The sequence below is a fragment of the Bombyx mori genome, chromosome 28, assembly GCF_030269925.1.
Source record: "Bombyx mori chromosome 28, ASM3026992v2".
NCBI lineage: Eukaryota > Metazoa > Arthropoda > Insecta > Lepidoptera > Bombycidae > Bombyx > Bombyx mori.
In genome coordinates, this window is record NC_085134.1 from 2,241,590 (window position 1) to 2,262,402 (window position 20,813).

Sequence of the window (20,813 nt, forward strand, 5' to 3'; positions counted from 1 at the left end):
AAAAGAAAACAGTTCATTACGCATATGTATATAGTAGTTATATGTATACCTATATATATTCGAACATCGTTTTTATTTTTATTATAACAACATCTGAGGCAGCGCAAAAGTGGCCAAACCCACAATTTTTCATAATCATGCTTATATTATTATGTATATTGCAATTTATTTAAAATATATATAATAAATTTTGATGCAAAACCGGCTTATCCATAGGTTCACCCATAGATGACTTTGTAAGAAGCTCCTGTCCTGGTGAAACTGGAAAGGCCTTCGGGGCACCAGTAATCTTCGAATCATAAAAAAAAAGAACTTTGTAAGAATTATTTTTGCGCGTATTGTTTTTTTGCCTATTCAAAATTGAACTTCATGAAAGCTTAAACCTCATTCCCCCATAATAACTATGGCCACTTTTGCGCTGACGGCCTCATCTATCAATTTTTAAAACTTCAATTCTTTATTGTTATTACAAACACTATTTTTAACGGGGTAAAATGATATTGACGCAGCTCTAGAAGCTTCGGCACGCTGCCTAGCACCATGGTCACGGGTGGACAATGAATTTATAGAATATCTTGAGGTCATATACCAAACATTTTAGACGTAGATACTGACTTCGAAACCGAATATGGTCACTAACCATTACACCGACGGAACGATCATAAATTAAAAGCAATGAAAATAAAATTAATTATATTTATTTAAAGCTTAGACACACAAGAACAATAGTAAAGTGATAAAATTTCAGATCAATTAAGACATTTATAATTAATTATACATAATAACATCCACATATTCTCGTATACTATAGTTTGGACATTTGTAAATATTTGTAAGACATTAATATGATTTGTTTACGAACACTCTTTATCACATTCATAGTTTTCTTTGTAAATATTTCGTGCAAACAAAAATATGCGATGAAAATTTTACTAAAGAAAAGAAAATAAGTACATATAACAAAATATGAAAGCAAGAAAATTATTTCATAGAGGGATAATAAAAAAAACACGCTGCTATGAAACAGTTTTATGTTACAAGTAATATTATGTTGATTTTTATTTTTTTTGTTTCTTACATGGGTGGACGAGCTCACAGCCCACCTGGTGTTAAGAGGTTACTGGAGCCCATATACATCCACAACGTAAATGCGCCACCCACCTTGAGATATAAGTTCTAAGGTCTCAGTATAGTTACAACGGCTGCCCCACCCTTCAAACCGAAACGCATTACTGCTTCACGGCAGAAATAGACAGGGTGGTGGTACCTACCCGCGCGGACTCACAAGAGGTCCTACCACCAGTAATTGAATGCTTAAGTTTAACATTTCGTGATATATCTACCAATGTTTTTTTTAATACGCTTTTATTAGCTTCAGACGTATGTATGTCAGTATGTAACGGAATCTTTGAACATAATTTTGACCCCCTTCAAAACGTCAGTTTAACTTGAAATTTGGTATACTTATTAAAGATCGATGACAATTCAATATAAAAAAAAAATTGAAAATAATTAAATTCAATTAAAAAATGAAAAATAAATAATAGTTTTAAAAAACTAACAAAATACGCTTTTAAAGAAAATCCAACTAAAAAATAGAAAATCAATTTTAATAAATTTGAATTAAAAATAGTGTAAGAAAAAATGATTTTATTGTAAAAAAGGCGCGGGGTGCATGGTATCAGTAGTTAAAAATATTTTATGAACAGATAATATATTAGTAGAAGGGTTATTTTGATAATATCCTGAAAAGCACACCACGCTTTATTACAAAAAAAAAAAAAAAATTCTTACACTATTTTTAATTCAAATTTATTAAAATTCTTTTTTCTATTTTTTAGTTGGATTTTCTTTAAAGGCGTATTTTGTTAGGTTTTTTAAACTATTTTTTTTTTTAATATGAGATTAATCTTAAACGTCTTATAATTAGTGAATTATGGCTTTGTTCGTTTTCTTGAATCATTATTTTCTTCGTGTAAAATTAACACTTATGACCTACAAAAACCGCTTTGGATAGAAAAAAAAGTATGTTCGCTTGCGACCTATTCGGAATAGAGATGGTATGGAATAGTTTATTTTCTATTGACTTTGATCTTTGAAATTGAGTTGTCATCTTTCTATTAGTCCAACGAGTACATCAGTCGCCTGTTTGAAGTGGTCCGCGGACATGAAGCAAGGCATTTCTAGAGGCAAATCCGCGTAAAGCCAACGAACGGCAATGAAGAAAAGAAATAAATCTATCGCATACCTATCATCTGTGTTCAACTTACATTAAAGACATCACAACAAAATTTGAGCCCAAATACTGATATTTCATTATAAAATACAATCACTTAACCGCTAAAGTCGCAATTAAAAATATATACAAAATTGGCAAAAAGTGAAAAAAATAAATCTTACTTTTTACATCACCACATTAAGTAGATTAATTATAATTTGAAACGTCATCAAACAAAAATGTTGTTTTACAAGGAAAGAAATACAAATAAATATTATGAAGACGTAATCTGTTTGATTTTTCCTTATCCTTATTCTGTAATATCTATATTGTTATAAACTAATCATAGTTTTAGACATCAGAAACAAAAGGCCTAATTTTCAATATATCAATTAGAACAAATAAATATTGTAATAGACTAACATATTTTAAGTAAAACCTAGTTTTAGTGTAATTACAAGAAATAGAAAAAGAAGATACACACACAGATCAGTACAAAGCGCAAATAGACCTTATGTCTCTAATGTCAAAGTTCATTACAGTTTACGAGCAACTCGTTTTTTAACAGACTCCAAAAAAGGAGGAGGTTCTCAATCCAACCGTGTTTTTTTTATGTTCGTTACCTCATAACTTTTGACTGGGTGAATAGATTTTGATGATTCTTTTTTTATTAAAAAGCTGACGCTTCCCGTGTGATTCCAATTTAGTCCAGTTCTGATAATGGTATCCATGAGAAAACAGTATAAGTCTTAAATTTGCAATAAGTACGTGCGCGACAAATAGATGAATAAGTCAATAACTCAATATCACGCCAACCGATTGCGATGATTATTGTTTTTAGTGTATATTAATTTGTTTTGGAACATCTTTTTTTTTCCTATTTGTAGCCGGTTTTTGTTAAAGCATGTCTATTTACAATTATATTGTTCACGTAATCACAAAAATCGCGAATAGACACAATAAATTACTAAAAATCTAACCGTAAGTACCTACTCGTGAACTCAAAACAAATGTGGTTCGGAAAATAACCTAAAAGTATTAACTACATAGTTTGTGCCATTTTGAATCTAGAGCTACTAAGTAAACTGCATCCATACTTTAAAGCCAAAATTCGTTTTCTTTTAACAGTGGTTTAACTGGTGGGGACTTCTTTTGAGTCTGCACTAGTAGGTACCACCACCCTGCCTATCTCTGCCATGAAGCAGTAATGCGTTTCGGTTTGAAGGGTGGGGCCGCCGTTGTGACTATACTTGAGACCTTTGAACTTATATCTCAAGGTGGGTGCCGCATTTACGTCGTAGATGTCTATGGGCTCCAGAAACCAGTTAATACCAGGTGGGCTGTGAACTCGTCCACCCATATAAGCAATAAAAATAAAAATAAAAATAAAATTTAGTTGTCCACGTCTTGTGCAAACCATAGAAATAATCATCTTAAATTCATCTCATTCTCATCATCTCACTAAATTATAATCGCTCATCAGAACTTTTCCTAATTACTAATGGCTTCAATTTCCCCCTCAACTTGACCAGTCTCTTACTGACTTTGGCCGAAGACGCGGGGTTCCTTAAATCGGGCATAGATTTACTTTCGTTTAGCTGTTCGTTCGATTTAGAGACTCCACCATAATACCTGGGCATGCTGAAGTCATTTTCCTTGAACATAATAGCGGTCTTCTCTTTAATACTCTGCAGGCTAGTCTCGCCTTTATATTCAGGTAGGGACGGTCCATCAGCGAAAAACCTTGGTAAGTTAGTACTTTTTATGATAGGAGTGTCGGGTAGTTGACTCAGTTTTAATTCGTCGTGCATCGACATAACGCCGACGATGGATTTGCTTTTTACTAACGGCGGTTTCTCTGGTGCCAAATGCTCAGGAATGTTCAAGAACGACGCGCTTCTGTGCGGTACTCTTGCTAGGACTTTGTTTATTTTTGTAGGGTCGATGTTCTTTAAGCTCTCAACCCTGTTGAGAGTAGGTCGTAGCTTAGATCCACTATCCACTCTCTCTAAAGTCTTAGCGCTGTGGCTTCTCGGTAAATCGCCCTTCTGCCTCAAGATTCCTTTGACGCTTTCCACCCTTGGTAAGGAAAGGGTTGAAGGTAAAGCCATTACGGAAACTGGATCGTATTGGTATACTGGATGCGGTGTGGTTATTTTAGATTCGTCTTTGATAGTAACGGTACTGGGCTTAATCACATCTTGTTTTCTAACTGCGACGTTCATAGTTAGTCCTTCTTCGCCATCTATATCCTGACTCTCCTTGTCGCTTTCTTCTTCTTCGTCAATTTTGAACATGTCGTGATTTGCGAGGAGCTCATCTTTGAACATGATCTCAAAGTCAGTGACAGGAGAATTGACCTCGTCTTCGAAGTATACCTTAGTTCTATTAGGTTTGTCCGAGAGATAGTCTGGTTCCGATTTTGTTTCAAGTTCGTCCAGCGATTCCCTGCTGCCCTTCGATTTGAGCTCGTGGTCTTCTCTGAATATCAGAGATTTGGAGAACACCTGTAAGTTACGTCTGGTCAATGTTTAATTCAATTTGATGTAGTGTATTAGTATAGTGCATAGGGCATTTGAATGAAATAAATGGTAGCAAAATTTACTGGTACGACTCTATTCCCATAGAAATTTTATTTCCATAGAAATTTCCAGCTATTTCGATAGAAAGGCTGCCCGTGTTCGATTTGACTAGTGGGAGAGTCATTAGATTATAAAATACCCTGGAGACTTCGACTTAATGAATTTAAGCTGGATTGCAGATTCACGTAATGACGTCAATGGGATCAGGTAATCTGTGGGATAGACGAACCGTTTTTTAGAAAGGTCCTTCGTTAAAAAAGGTCTTAATCTTTATTCTTGTCCTCAAATTTCACTCTCGAGTACTGATGGAGGGATTGGTTTTGGTAACGTGACGCAGCAGCGCAGCAATTCATGTGCATTATGGTGTTTAGTACTAAATATCAATTGAGCTGATCATCTGCCGGTTAAAGTAAACAGTCTCGAACTGGTCCCAAATGAGAGGCATGTGTGAAACAACTACGCTTAAAGCAAAATATTTTGATATAGACACGCTAATGGCTTCAAGATTATATGAAGGACAGAGACGAATGTCTGCCAATTTCGTGACAACGCCTTTTAAATTGCGACTAATCAATAAGTCGATGTGTTATTATTTTTCCTATAGATTCCGAAACGGCTGTATCGATTTTGATGAAATTATTAGGAGATTTCAAATTATGGAGATTTTTAAATGGGACCGGATGGCGGATCGGGTTATAGACAGGCCATTTTTTTTTCTACCTAATCATCGATAGGTTTACGCTTTTTCAACCACGCTCGGATTGATAGGTGAGCTCATAGGGCTTAAAATGGGAAGAACTGCTAGCACTATCCCTAGCAATAGCAGTGCTTCGCTGAATCTACCATTGGATTGGAATCGCGAGGCCCTACGGGGATTCAGCGAGAAAATCAGTGGGTTGTGTCTATGGGCCAGATTACAGGACGGTGATCGACGCTTGGAGCAACAAAGAGTACCGAGAGTGGATTGAGAGGATCCGATAGAACATGCTTAGAAAGACAGCGTCTTTGCATTATCTGGTGAAATATACATCCCGTTTTTTTTTAATAATTTAAATTACACGTTGAGTCTTTAAGGTGATCTTTGAACAAGTATTAGATACTCATGATGGGTTTGAGATTTGAAGCCTGTATTAGATATAGAGCAAGAGCCCGCGACAGCCAGACCTTCGTTATTTTATAAAATCTGAAAGTTTCTCTGTGTATGTCTCCAACACAGGTAAGAACGACCTGCGATTATAGAGTTCCGATTGTGGTTACTTGGGCAGGTAACAGGCAGTAAAGGTATATAAAATAGTACCTTAAATTCGTTAAAGTATAAAGGTTGTTTTTTTAATATTTAGTCCAGAATATCTTTAGAAATCATGATATCCGTTGCCGGACACTTTTTCCAGTTGTTACCCCCTGCCAGACACCCTTAAACTTTAATAAATTTTAATTATACTTTCGTTATACTATAAAAGCTAAATTTTATATATGTTACTTAGGGACTTATAAAAATATGTTACCCCAAGAGCCGGACAGTTTTAATGGTTCTTACATGTTGCCAGACACATTGAGAGCCCGCTGTAGGTGCGAGCGCGAGGTAGCAACTGTTCAAGCGGGTGTGAGCGAGATAGAGTGCTTAGTCTATTGTGATCTTTTACTGCACATCAGCTGTTGTTTATAGGATTTATCCGTTCTAAGCAGTGATATCGAGGCGCCACTCGGCATGGGAAGCTCTGTCATTCTGGCGGGCGACCTAAATTGTAAACACATCAGGTGGAACTCACACACCACAACCCCTAATGGCAGGCGGCTCGACGCGTTAGTCGATGATCTCGCCTTCGATATCATCGCTCCGCTAACCCCGACTCACTACCCGCTAAATATCGCGCATCGCCCGGATATACTCGACATAGCGTTATTAAAAAACGTAACTCTGCGCTTACACTCGATCGAAGTAGTTTTAGAGTTAGATTCAGACCACCGCCCCGTCATTATGAAGCTCGGTCGCGCTCCCGATTCCGTTCCCGTCACGAGGACTGTGGTGGATTGGCACACGCTGGGCATTAGCCTGGCTGAATCTGATCCACCATCGCTCCCGTTTAGCCCGGACTCTACCCCGTCTCCTCAGGATACCGCTGAAGCCATAGACATCGTAACGTCACACATCACCTCGACATTAGATAGGTCATCGAAGCAAGTTGTGGTGGAGGACTTCCTTCACCGCTTCAAATTGCCCGACGATATTAGGGAACTCCTTAGAGCTAAGAACGCTTCGATCCGTGCCTACGATAGGTATCCTACAGTGGAAAATCGTACTCGAATGCGTGCCCTACAACGCGACGTAAAGTCTCGCATCGCCGAAGTCCGAGATGCCAGATGGTCTGATTTCTTAGAAGGACTCGCGCCCTCTCAAAGGTCTTACTACCGCTTAGCTCGTACTCTCAAATCGGATACGGTAGTAGCTATGCCCCCCCTCGTGGCCCCTCAGGCCGACTCGATAGTTCAATATCGACAACAATGAGGAAAATTATAAGAACGATTAAATATTTTTCTTTGACATGTAATATTTTGTTTGTACTTTATAATATTAAAATAACCTTTTTTATTTTCTATAATATTGCTATGAACGTAATAAAATAATTTTTTTATTGGATATCTTAAAAGATCACAATAGACTAAGCACTCTATCTCGCTCACACCCGCTTGAACAGTTGCTACCTCGCGCTCGCACCTACAGCGGGCTCTCAATGTGTCTGGCAACATGTAAGAACCATTAAAACTGTCCGGCTATTGGGGTAACATATTTTTATAAGTCCCTAAGTAACATATATAAAATTTAGCTTTTATAGTATAACGAAAGTATAATTAAAATTTATTAAAGTTTAAGGGTGTCTGGCAGGGGGTAACAACTGGAAAAAGTGTCCGGCAACGGATATCATGATTTCTAAAGATATTCTGGACTAAATATTAAAAAAACAACCTTTATACTTTAACGAATTTAAGGTACTATTTTATATACCTTTACTGCCTGTTACCTGCCCAAGTAACCACAATCGGAACTCTATAATCGCGGGTCGTTCTTACCTGTGTTGGAGACATACACAGAGAAACTTTCAGCTTTTATAATATAACGAAGGTCTGGCTGTCGCGGGCTCTTGGGATAATATAACGATAAACAGCGGACATTTTAACTGTTAGACGATGGACCCTTCTCTAATCACGAGCGCATTTTTACATCTACTAATTTTTTGTACCTCAAAAAGCTTGTCAGCGTGCAGTGGTATTTCATTGAGTTCTCTGCCCATGATGGCGCGTGGCGGCAGATGATTGTTGTTGAAGGGCTGCTCCGTGACCACGCTGTCGAGGCTCGCCCCCACATTGACATGGCCATTTGCGTAAACTGTGGTCTCGTCTAACCTGGAAATAAGCGTTGAGGTTTCGAATAAAGCCGAATACAATTTAATGGAGCCGAGTCGAGTCTAACCGAGTTTTAAATTAATTTAATTATCATCTAATTCTAATCTTATGCTCCATCTTGGAGACGGATAAACGAGGACGTACAATTTTCTTATCACTGAACAAAGAAATTGTGTAATTAAAATACGTTTTCAGACAACAATCTATATAAATAAGCTAGTAGTCTTTGTTTAAATATACTTAGTGCTTTAACTACGTTGATTGTTTTATAATTAGTTTAATAGTTACTTGTAAACAGGCTAGGAATTATTTTCTTTAATGTTGTAGATCGGCAGATAAGCTCAGATATTAAGCTGCGCGAGAATGCTTTGCGACAAAAACCGGTAGGATGGTGGTAAATACCTTTCTTTATTGCCCTTGTTGGCAGACGAGCATATGGCCCACCTGATGGTGAGTGGTTACCGTCGCTCATGGACTTCAGCAATGCCAGGGGCAGAGCCAAGCCGCTGCCTACCGCTTAATACTCTCCACAAGCCTCGTTTGAAGAAGGACATGTCATAGCGCTTGGGAAACACCGTGGAGGGGAGCTCATTCCATAGCCGAATTGTACGTGGCAAAAAAGACCTCTGGAAACGCACTGTCGATGAGCGCAGCGGTTCCAGGTAATATGGATGAACTCTGCTCCGATGGCGGGATGTGCAATGATAAAAAGGAGATGAGGGATCATCTCAAACAATTCGTCAGAGCACTCTCCATGGAACATATAGAACATACAGAGGGAACCAAAGTCCCTCCGCAGACCCAGAGGTTCCAAACGATCCTGTACATAGAAAATGATTTACGTAGAATTTAGAGATTACGTCTCGCTTGTAACACTCATCAAACTACCAGAGATAACCAAATCTGGAAAGTCCTCTTGTAAGGACCCATTTTATCTGAATGATATCTGCAACTATTGGAAGTTGAGACCTAACTATGCAAGCACGTGTGATTATTGATTTGACGCGTGAGCCAGTTCACGTGTGGTCCCGTTCGAAGCGGTTTTAGTGTGCCTAGTGCGACTTTTTTAACGTTCTCGATAGCGTAAAAGTTAACTCAATTTTTTTTTATTGCTCAGGTGGGTAAACGAGCTCACAGCCCACCTGGTGTTAAGTGGTTACTGGAGCCCATAGACATTTACGACGTAAATGCGCCACCCACCTTGAGATACAAGTTCTAAGGTCTCAGTATAGTTACAACGGCTGCCCCACCCTTCAAACCGAAATGTATTACTGCTTCACGGCAGAAATAGGCAGGGTGGTGATACCTTTCGCTCACTGACGTCAGCAATGTCAAGGTCACAGCCAAGTCGCTGCCTACCAGTCACTGCATAAGTTCGAAAGCCTATTGTATTTTGATTGTTACAGTACCCGCGTGTGGCTTCTCCCGTTGCCTAATTAAAATGCAATAGAGCTAATAAACGAATTATTAAAGATGAATCTCTAATTTCATTCTTATCACCGTATCTCTCGCCACTGATATCCCTGTCATAACAACTATCTAGTGCTATGAAATGTCTACCAATATTCTAGTTTCAAGATAACACAAAAGAAAAGCACCCTAATCAATTAAAATGAGTATTCAAGCCCTCCTCCTTTTTTGAAGTCGGTTAAAAAGTAATAACAAAATAATAATATTATCTCAACGCATTGTGCTCGCGTTTACGCATCATAAATTATACGTTCGTGTAATAAGATTATATGTAAGCTGCAAAACAAATAAAAGTAAGCCTTAACATTAAAGCGCGTAAGTCGCTTTTAAATGCCATTTAGATAAGGCTTAATAAACGAATCAAATACAATTTTAGCCAAGCTTATTTTTATTTTAGTGCCAATCAGAATGTTGTTAGCCGACTTCAAAAAAAGGAGTAGGCCTTTTTTTTTTTTTTTTTTTTTTTTTTTTTTTTTTTCGGGTAGAGGGCCGAACCTCCTACGAGGTCCCCGCGCAAAAGGGGCGCGCGGGGTATGTGAGACTCAACGATCTGCATGGTGTTGTGAGCAGACCGCGGGCCCAAGGATTTTAGAGCCCACCCACTAAACGACTCCTCTGCACTCTTACACCCGACGTCCGATCCCCTCCGAGGTCAGAACCCGGATGAGGTAGGGGGGCTACCGCGGTCAACACTACAACCAGACGGCGCGGCTCACCCCAAGGACGCCCAGCCGACGGAGCCTTCGAGGCGAATCGAAGGCTCTGAAACGTCGGCCGTCTCGGTACGGCAGCCCGTCGGGCCGCCCAGACGGTGCCGCTGGTGTCCCGGAATACCCCGCTGGACCAGAACCAGCCTGCCGGGTCGGGACGCGATACACCGTCGACCGGTCGCTCTAATCACTCCACGGCGGCGCGCTAGAGTGCTGGTAGCGCGCCGCGCGGCCTCACCCCCTCAGGTCGCCCCTTGACCTTCACCGGGGGGAGGCCGCCACCTACAGGGGCCGGGACGTACGGGCGTATTCCCGCCTCCGGCCCCCGGCTCGACGGCGACGGATCGGTGCGGAAAGGGAAGAGCTCTCCCTCTCTCGCTCCGCCGCCTCCTTCTGCGAGATGGTGGACTCGCAGAAGTCGAGCATCGCCTTCCAGGACGCGTCGCTGCCGAGCATCGTAGCCACGACGCGCGGCAGCGAGAGGTCCTCTCCTATGACCGCGACGAGGGCGGCGCGTTGCTCGTCGAATCCAGAGCAACGCGCCAGCGTGTGTTCCGCTGTGTCTTCCTCGTCGCGGTCCGCGCAGTGGTGGCACTGCGCCGTCGGTTCCCTTCCGGCTATCTTGTGCAAGTACCGGCCGAAACAACCATGGCCGGTAAGCATCTGCGTTAGCCGGAAGGTGAGGCATCCGCGGTCGCGGCCCACCCAGTCCGCGAGAACCGGGCGGACCGCCTCGACGGTACGGAGGCCGGCCGACGGGTCCGCCAAGCGGCGAGACCACGCCTCCAGCACGGACCGCCGAGATTGGAGCCTCCGCGCTCGAACTACACCTTCGCCGGGGCGCCCTTCCCCCCTAGAGCGGAGGTCGCTACGCCACCTGTAATCGGCAGCGAGCGCCTCCGCCTCCAGGTCCCAGGGTGGCGCCCCGGCGAGCAAGCACGCCGCCTCGAAGGAGACGGTGCGGTATCCTCGGATCGCCCTGACCGCGATCGCGCGCTGCGGACGTCGCAGCGCCGCGACGTTCTCGCGGGTCAGGGCGTGGCACCATACGGGAGCCCCGTAGAGTGCCATCGACCACACCACCCCCATGTAGAGGCGGCGCGCCACCTGATCGGGACCCCCGACGTTTGGAAGAAGCCGGCTCAGAGAGCCGGCCGTCGCCATCAGCCGAGGGCCCAATTTTTCGAAGTGAGCGCGGAAGCTCCACCGACCGTCCAGTTCAAGGCCGAGGTACCGAAGACCGGTCACCCCGACCCCGACGCGGACGCCTCCGATCACGAGGTGGGCACCCAGAGGCGGCGCTCGTCCCGGCCCGTGAAAGAGCAGGGCCTGGGTTTTGTCGAGCGCCACCTCGAGCCCCAACCGTCGGATCCTGGTGACGACGTGTGCCACGCCTGCGCACGCCAGACGGGCAGACTCCCGGTAGTCCCTCCCCGGAGCCACGACCAACGTGTCGTCGGCGTAACATATTACGCTCAGCCCGGGGAGGGGACCCCGAATGACGCCCCGCAGGACCCAGTCGTAGCCGATGTTCCACAGCAGGGGGCCCAGGACAGACCCCTGCGGAACACCGCGCTCGACCGGAAAGCGGTACATCGCCCCACCGTGTCCGATGCACTGGATCGACCTGCCCTCGAGATAGGAGCCGATCAGTCGGCGGAGGTATGCGGGGACGCCGTGATACTCCAGCGCCCCCGCGATCACCGACCAGGGCAGGGTGTTGAAGGCGTTCCTTACATCTAAGGATAACGCCATCGCCACCCCGCCCCGGGATACGGCTTCGTCGGAGAGGGCCCTCACGCGCAGAATCGCGTCGATCGTCGAGCGGCCCTCCCTGAAGCCGTATTGCTCCGCCGAAAGATCGGGACCCGTCTCGGTCAGGTGCCGGACGATGCGGGCCGCGACGATTCTCTCGAGCATCTTGCCCGCTTCGTCCAGCAACACGATGGGGCGATAGCCCGCGGGTGAGTCCGCGGGGCGCCCGTCCTTCCGCAGAAGGACCAGTCTGCCCGTCTTCCATTTCGACGGGAACCGTCCCGACTCGAGGCACGCTTCGAAAAGCCCCCCGAGCCGGTCCCCTAGGGCCTCGAAGGCCAAGCTCCAGACCCGGCCGTGAACGCCGTCAGGGCCGGGGGCCGCGTCCTTCGCTCTCATTCTGGACACGGCCGCATGGATCTCCGCCCCCGTGATAGGGGGAGGGGGCTCCTCGGCAGCGGGAACGCTGGGGCGACGCGGAGGCGTGCCCCACGTGGCGTCCATCTGGGGGGGCTCAAAGTCCCCCCCCGCTGCCGGCGGGAAGAGTGCCGTAACAATTTCCCGCAGCTGCCGAGGCTGGAGCCGCTCGGTCACCGGGAGCGCCCACGGCTGCAGTTTCCTGCGAACCATCTTGTATGGGCGCCCCCAGGGATCTTCGTCGAGCGACACCAGGAGAGTCTTCATGCTCTGCTTCCTGGCCTCGCCGATGGCCAGCTGCAGCGCCGTCTGCTTTTGACGACAGTCAGCGTGCAGCTGGGCCGCCGTCTCCGCGAACGCAGCGTCGCGACGACGGCGGCGGCGGTGGCGTGCGCTCCGGCGGCGCGCCCTCACGCACTCCTCGCGGAGTCTTGCGATCTCGGGCGACCACCAGAACGCACCCCCACGTGGTGCTCGGGGGCCGACCCGGGGCATGGCGGCATCACAAATGTTTGCCATGGTGCCCCGGAACCAGTCGACCTCCGCATCCACGTCCGCGAGCCGCGCGGGTTTTGGCGCCCACGCAGCAACAGCGGCCGCCTCCATCAGCAACTCCTTGTTCATTCGTTTCAAGGCCCACCTGGGGAACGAACGGGGCGCACCTTGCGGGAGCTCCTCCTCACCGCGGGCGCCCGCAGCTGACGACAACGACAAGGAGGAGGCAGAGAGCTCGAATCGGACGTATCTGTGGTCCGAGAGCGTCTCCGCCCCCTCGAGTACGCGCCAGCCGCGGGTGCGGCGCACGGCGGACGGGGACGCGAACGTCACGTCCACGTGAGATTCCCCGTTCCACCGCACGCAAGTCGCGACCGTACCTCTGTTTAGAAGACAGAGGCCGGTCGCGATCGCCCACTCCGAAAGGGTCTCGCCTCGCGCATTCGTGCGGGGGGAACCCCAAGCCGTGCACTTGGCATTGAGGTCCCCCGCGACGATGACAGGGCGGGACCCGAGGCGGTGTAAAAGCGCCTCGAGCCCGCCCAGAAACCGCTCGAACTCGGCGAGGCTCCTGTTCGGAGAAAAGTACGCCCCGATCACGACGGTCCCGTCGATCCTAGCCGCGACGTACCCGGTTCCCCTGGCCACCATTTCCAAGGGGGGTAACGCCGCGGACTGTCTCAACACAATGGCCACGGAGCCGTCGACGTCCCCCATCCAGCAGTCCTGGTCGGTGGGGACGAAGTACGGCTCCGCAGCGACAGCGACGTCTATTGACCACTCCGCCATGGTGTGGACGAGGAGATCCTGTGCCCTGGCGGAGTGGTTCAAATTACTTTGGAGGAAGCGATGGACGCAACCCATTACGGGGCTACGTCCATCGCTCCCTCGTCTGTCCCGCCTTGCGGCTGCTCTGGTGCCGCGGCGGGAGCTGACTCACCGGCTGCCCTTTTTGCAGCCGGCTTCTTTTTCTTTCCGCCCCTCCTCGTTTTTGTAAAGGAGGGGGCGGATTTACACGCCGGGCCCCCGGCCCGGTGGTCGGCCTTCCTTTTGGCCGCGTCGCACAAGACGCAGTGCGGCGCGGCTGTGGAGCAGGAGGCTGCCTTGTGCCCCGGTTGGCCGCAGCGGAAACACAAGCCGCTGCGGTCCACGGTCGAGGGGCACTTGGCGAGGCCGTGGCCGGTGCCGAAGCACCGAAGACAGCGCCACGGCCTGGCATCCTGCAGCTGCACGTGGGCCACTACCCAGCCCACGCGCAGCCTTCCTGGGCTGTCGGAAGGCCGCCCCTGTGGAGGGGTGGCCAGGAGGGTCGCCGTTGCAATCGGGCAACGCGCCCACGCCGTCCGGGTTCCGGAATATGTCACCCGGAGCTCTCCGACTTTGACGTCGGCGAGGGCGCAGTTGCCCTGCGACGCGATGGCCGCGGCGACCTCCTCCTTAGTTGCGCACTCGTCGAGGCCCGTGATTTTGACTTCTCCCATCTTCACGGGCCGCGCGATGCGCACCACCTCGGGGTCCGGCAGAATCTCCCTCAGCCGGGCCGCCAATTTTTCGGCCGCGGCGTTGGTGTTCGGGCCGGGGCACTCTATGAGACGGGCCCCGTTGGCCGTCTGCCGGACCTTGATGCCCCCCTCCACGCCGAGGGCGTCCACATTCACGCCGCCGCGCGCCTGGGTCATCACCTCGTGGTAGGTGATGCCCTTTTCTTTGCCGGCCGGCAGCAGCTCCACTACCACTGCAGCCGACCGCGGGGCGCGCGGCCTCCTTCGTCCGTTTCGGCCCCTCGGCTCCGCTCGACCCTCTTGGCGGGGAGCGGCAGCCGCAGGGGTGGGCTTGGGGCGCGGCGCGACAGGCGCCGCAACCTTTTTGGGCCCTCGCCGCACCACTGTTGTCCAGGCCTCATTCATGTTGGCCGGGGCGGGGGGCAGTGGGCGGGGCTGGGGAGCCGGTGCCGGTTTGGCGGCGTTGACGCCCCCCTTCTTCTTATTTCGGCTCCTGCCAGGCCCTGTCTTCACAGGCTGGGGCGGAGCAGGAGCGGACGCCGGTTTTCTTGCAGGGGCCGTGGGTGCCGGCACCCCCGCAGCCGCGGGTATAGGTGCAGCCGCAGCGGGAGCTCGCGCGGGTGTTGCTTTCTTCCCGCTGTATGTTTTTACAGCGGGCTGCACTCGCCTGCGGGGCGCCGGCACAGGCGCACTGCCTTTCGCCTCATGGGCGAGGGGCGGCCGCGCACGCTCCACCTTGGAGCTGCGCGCCTCCTGTATAAGGAGCTGCCGCCTCAACTCTTCGACCTCGCTGAGGCCTTCCACTTCGGGCGGAGGAGGGACAGGGGCCGAGCTGCGTTGCCGCTCGATGAGGTCGGCAACCATCGTTCGCAACTCGGCCATGTCCACTCTAAGTTGCCCATTCTCCGACTGAAGATGGGCATTCTCAGTCGACACTTGCTCAAGGCGGGTGTGCAGCAGAGCCACTTCCTGCCGCAAGCCCGCCGTCTCCGTCGTCGTGGTGCGGTCCACGACGTCCTGCAGCCTTTCCTCCAGTGTGGCGGCCGCAGATTTCATGGCCGACACTTCTGAGCCCTTGAGGCCTGCAGTCGACTTGGCCGCAATGGTCTCAACAATTTTTCCGACTATTTTACATGATCGGAGGGGGTCAGAGGGACCCACCAGCGTTAGGGATCGCTGTAGGCGCTCGATCTCTTCTAGTTTCCTATTATTTTTTGCCTCACGGCAGGCGGCCCTAGACTGCGCCAAAGAGGCAGCGTCCAGTCCGCAAGACGATGGCTTGTTAAAGTCAAATCCTGTGGCGGGCGACGCCGCAGCAGTCGCCGGCCCTTCCGCCAACGCCATATATTTGGCGCTGGCAGGCTCACCCTCCGAGGAGTCAGACGGAGCGGAGGACGCCGGCCGTCGAGCCGACTTCCGCTTCCGCCGAGTCCGTTGCCGAACACTATCGGCGAACAGCGCCGGAGTCTCCCTTCCACTGGACGCGTCGCCCCTCGCGGAGCTTCGCGCCGAGTGCAGGGAAATCAGGCTGTCGCAGCGCTCCAGTAGCACGGTGGGAACTCTGTCCCTTACGCGACCCGTGCCGTCGCCCCCTTCGTCTTGACAAAGTTTGCCCCCCCCAGAAACGGTGGGGCAGCGTGCGGCCGATCGCTCGACCGCACGGAGGGATTCTCCCCCCGCAGAACGGGAGGTACCCTCCTGGGGTAATAATTCTTTAACTGTTGCCATTATTCCATTTGTCCTTTTTTATTAACCAGGGGTCGGTCCCCTGGGGTCTGGTTGGTACCCTCGGGACTGGACTCCCTCCAGCCATTCATCCCATCGCCGGGCACCAGAGCTTAGGATTGGGGCATTTTTTAAAGAGGTTTACGTCCTCTCGGCCCCGTGCCTCGCGGCAGCGGCCCCCGTCCCCCACGCGGTGAGGATTACGGGTTGGCCGGCGGCCCGCCGAGTGCAACGAGCAACACGGCAGACCACCGCCCGACGCTCAAAAGAGCAGCAACGACGAAGCCACGCCGGTATACCGGTACCCCCCTCTGGAGGGCGTGCCCCTGTAGCCGAAGCCGGGGACATGGCGACCAGCGGCCGGAAGATGCGTAAGCAACGCCGGCTCACTTCTCCATCGAAAAGGCAGGCCAAAAGTGGCCCACCATCTCCCATGGGTTACGTCCGAAACGGGTCGGACGTGACCCGAAGAAAAACAAAAAAGGGGGAAGAAAGGGGAAAAGAGAGGGAGCCCGAGCGTCTCCAGGAGGAACACCCTTCAGCGAGTGAAGGGCGTGGAGAGCCCGCAACTCCCCCTGCTGGTTTTGGTCCGCGTCATCCGATCTCTTTCGTTGCAAGGCCTAACTAGGCTACCCTACTCCTACACCTAACCTACCTCCCTAACACCTAAGAATCCTTGCAACGAAAAAGATCGGACGATACCCCTGGGAGTGGGACTGTTCCCAGAGGATCCCGTTATCCGCCACCTACGGACGCGCCCGGTGGAAGTCCAGCAAAACTCCCCCACAGACGGAGCCCCCGGCCACGCAGAGTGCGCGCCGGGGGGCCCGCCCAGGTCCCTCGGGAAGGAGTAGGCCTGGATTAAAATGTTTTTTTTTTGAATGCTGCCTCAGAACTTTTTGTATGCTACCCCAGAACTATTGGAACGAAGTTCCTTATGGGACGATGCAGAGGGGTACTGTAACCGGGAAAAAACGTCCGTAACGTAAGATTTTATGTTTGTTACTCATAACTTTTGACTAGGTGAATCGATTTTGATGATTCTTTTTTTATTAGAAAACTGACGCTTTCCGTGTGGTCTCATTTAAATGTAGTCCAGTTCTGATTATGGTATCCATGAGAAAACCATATAAACCTTAAATTCGCATTAAGTACGTGCGTGACAAATAGATGAATAAGTCTATAACTCAATATCACGCCAACCGATTTCGATGATTATTGTTTTTAGTGTATATTAATTTGTTTTATTTATTTGAAAGTTGCTTGGTGTTCATGTGGTCCCATTAAAATTTTATCAATGTTCTGACTTGTAATTTTTTAATTATCCTACTATCCTTAACATTATAAAATTAAATGTGAAAGTTTGTAATAATGTATGGATATATGTTTGTCACTCTTTCACGCAAAAACTATTCGATGGATTTTGATGCAACTTTACAGTAGTATAGCTTACTTATCAGAATAACACATAGGCTATAGTTTATCAAGATATGGTGTGAAATACCTAAAATATAACCAGTCACCGGAGCCCATAGACATCTACAACATAAATGCCGCTACCTACCTTGAGATATGAGTTCTAAGGTCTCAGTATAGTTACAACGGCTGCTCCACCCTTCAAACCGAAACGCATTACTGCTTCACGGCAGAACTAGGCAGAGCGGTGGTACCTACCCGTGCGGAACCACAAGACGTCCTACCACCAGTAATTACGCAAATTATAATTTTGCGGGTTTGATTTTTATTAAACGATGTTATTCTTTCACCATGAAAGTCAATCGTGAACATTTGTTTAGTACGTATTTCATTAGAAAAATTGGTACCCGCCTGCGGGATTCGAACACCGGTGCATCGCTCGATACGAATACACCGGACGTCTTAACCTTTAGGCCACGACAACATAAAAATTATTCGATATTCATAAATATTCATCAAATTGAGATCGACAAAATGGTATGCACTTACTTGTATGCAGCGATTTTTTTGTCGAAACAAAACTTCTCCTCGCAACAGTTCCAATACATGGTCTCCCAGCAGCTGAGGACAAAGAGAGATAAGTATATATGAAAATACTGGTATATATGTATGTTTACATATCGACGCTTGAAAGGCAAACGTGACTAAGCGACAATGCGTGAACTTTACAGTAGACTAATTTGAAGTTGAAATACCTGAAAAAATTTATATTTTAACGAATCTAGCTGTAGGATTGAAATGATTTTAATAGACCCAGAAATATATATTTTTTGCGCATCGAATATGGTTATTGCCTATCATTTATGTACAAAGCAGTTATTGTCGCTTAGTCACGTTTGCCTTTCAAGCGTCGATATTTTCAATACATGACTGATTCGGTGGTACACAGTCAATCGACGTCGCCCTAAACACGTCATTACGAATCCTCGCGATCCATTAACGGTGCTTTTAGGTACCACAAGCACCGGTCACCGTCCTCACCAAGCCCGTCGCTTGCGACGAAGGGCTCGACGAGTAAATTAACCCACAGATACAGCCCACTGAGTTTCTCGCCGGGTCTTCTCAGTGGGTCGCGTTTCCGATCCGGTGGTAGATTCTGCGAAGCACGGCTCTTGCTAGGGTTCTTGTTAGCAACGTCGTCAGGTTTGAGCCCCGTGAGCTCACCTACTAGTTAAGCTTCCGCTGAAATAGCCTCTCAAGGCTACCATCATAGGTAGGAAATTTTTTTTTATCTGTCTTGTACCCATAACACAGGGAATCCTAAATGGAGGCCCTACGACCGTGGGTGATTTTGTTCTCCGTTATTATTAATTATTATCCCACTCACTACAGAAGTAGAGTTTCACACTTTTTGGACCCATTGCGCTCATTCAGAATCCGTATCCAGAGATCATCAATTTTGCCACGTGATATCCGGCTTTGATTCCTCATTCGAGCGCTATGAGGCTTCCTTTGAAACCCGCTCACCTGATTTAAATAGCCCTCAGCAATACATAGAGCTTGAATAATTTATGTCCATGAGCAAAGGCCACAACTTATCCTCTGGAAAACCACGTAGTCTCGAAGTTACGAAGGCAAAAATACAATTAAAGCGTTCGAAAAGGCATATCTTCGGAAACCATGCGTATTATCTATATTTTATTTTACACTAGCGACCCGCCCTCGCTTCGCTTCGGAAACTGTAATTTATTATTGATTATTTACGACATCACATTAGAAACCTCAAAAATAACAGTATTTTTCTACTATTTAATGGATGTTATTATACATATAAACCTTCCTCTTCAATCACTCTATCTATTAAAAAAAACCACATCAAAATCCGTTGCGTAGTTTTAAAGATTTAAGCATACATAGGTATATAGGGACAGAGAAAGCGACTTTGTTTTATAATAAGTAGTGATAGTGATTGCGTGAAATTACGATATTCTTTTATCAAAGACATGTGATGTCCAGCTAAAATCAAATTGTCTCTTGTCAACTGTCTACATAGCTACTGCTTGTAATCACAATAGATACATCAACTATGTTTGTTGACCTTGATAGATAAGATGAGATCTTTAAGTGTTTGTTGTTCCACACCAGACATGACGGACCATTGTCAACTAGCTGTGAGATTGTCATTAATCGTTGCCTACGTTTTTGGTTTTTACTATAAAAATAATAATATATTTATTTTTAATTAACCGACTTCAAAAAAGGACGAGGTTCTCAATTCGACTGTATGTTTTTTTTTATATGTTTGTTACCTCATAACTTTTGACTGGGTGAATCGATTTTGATGATTCTTTTTTTATTAGAAAGCTGACGCTTCCCGTGTGGTCCCATGTGATAATGGTATCCATGAGAAAACCATATAAGTCTTAAAGTTGCATTAAGTACGTGCGCGACAAATAGATGAATAACTCTATAACTCAATATCACGCCAACCGATTTCGATGATTATCGTTTTTAGTGTATATTAATTTGTTTTGGAATATCTTTTTTTTTCTATTTCAAGTCGGTTTTTTTTAAAGGATGTCTATTTACAATTATTATATACTTAGTGTTTTTTAAATTGAAAAAAAAAAATACATTTTTATATCTTTTTTATGATATTATTAAGCATAATTAATATCCAGGCAAAAAGCAATTAAAGTCGTTTTTTTTTCACTTATTCCAAGACCATAGCCTAACGCATTTTACCATATACCGTTAGCGTCAAAATGAAGACGGAACCCAAAAAAAGCATTATGAAATTCTAACTCAGACATTTTACTTTACAAATTAACATTGTCACACTTGGGTGATAAATGTTTATGCTAAATTCGAGGTAATATTATGATTGGATCACGAATCTTCGTGATGCTGGGTCTTAAATTAGATGGCATATACGTGGCCTTTTTTGTGTACAAAACATCAAGGATAATTTATATTGTCAGTTACATTAACCCTTTCATTGGCTTGTAGGTCACGGGTGTCCTACGCGGCGCACTGAAGTAACTATGTCGATTTCTGTTACTAAGCGAATGGAGTGCCTTTTTTCTTTAGGGCCGGGTCAGAACCTCTTACGAGATCCCCG

The 20,813-nt window shown here is 47.2% G+C and overlaps 1 protein-coding gene across 2 annotated transcripts in view; it reads right to left on the reverse strand.

The window, feature by feature from the left end:
- Nucleotides 1–682: 682 nt before the first annotated feature.
- The window catches only part of LOC101745890 (uncharacterized), a 45,317-nt gene continuing 25,186 nt past the window's right edge, over nt 683–20,813 (reverse strand). For both annotated transcript variants that reach the window (XM_012696689.4, XM_038021203.2), the window contains 3 exons: nt 18,242–18,313; nt 8,040–8,202; nt 683–4,725 (listed from right to left, as the gene is read on the reverse strand). In XM_012696689.4, coding sequence (XP_012552143.2) covers nt 3,685–4,725; nt 8,040–8,202; nt 18,242–18,313 — 1,276 coding nt within the window. In that variant the 3' untranslated portion in view covers nt 683–3,684. The remainder of the gene's footprint in view (nt 4,726–8,039; nt 8,203–18,241; nt 18,314–20,813) is intronic.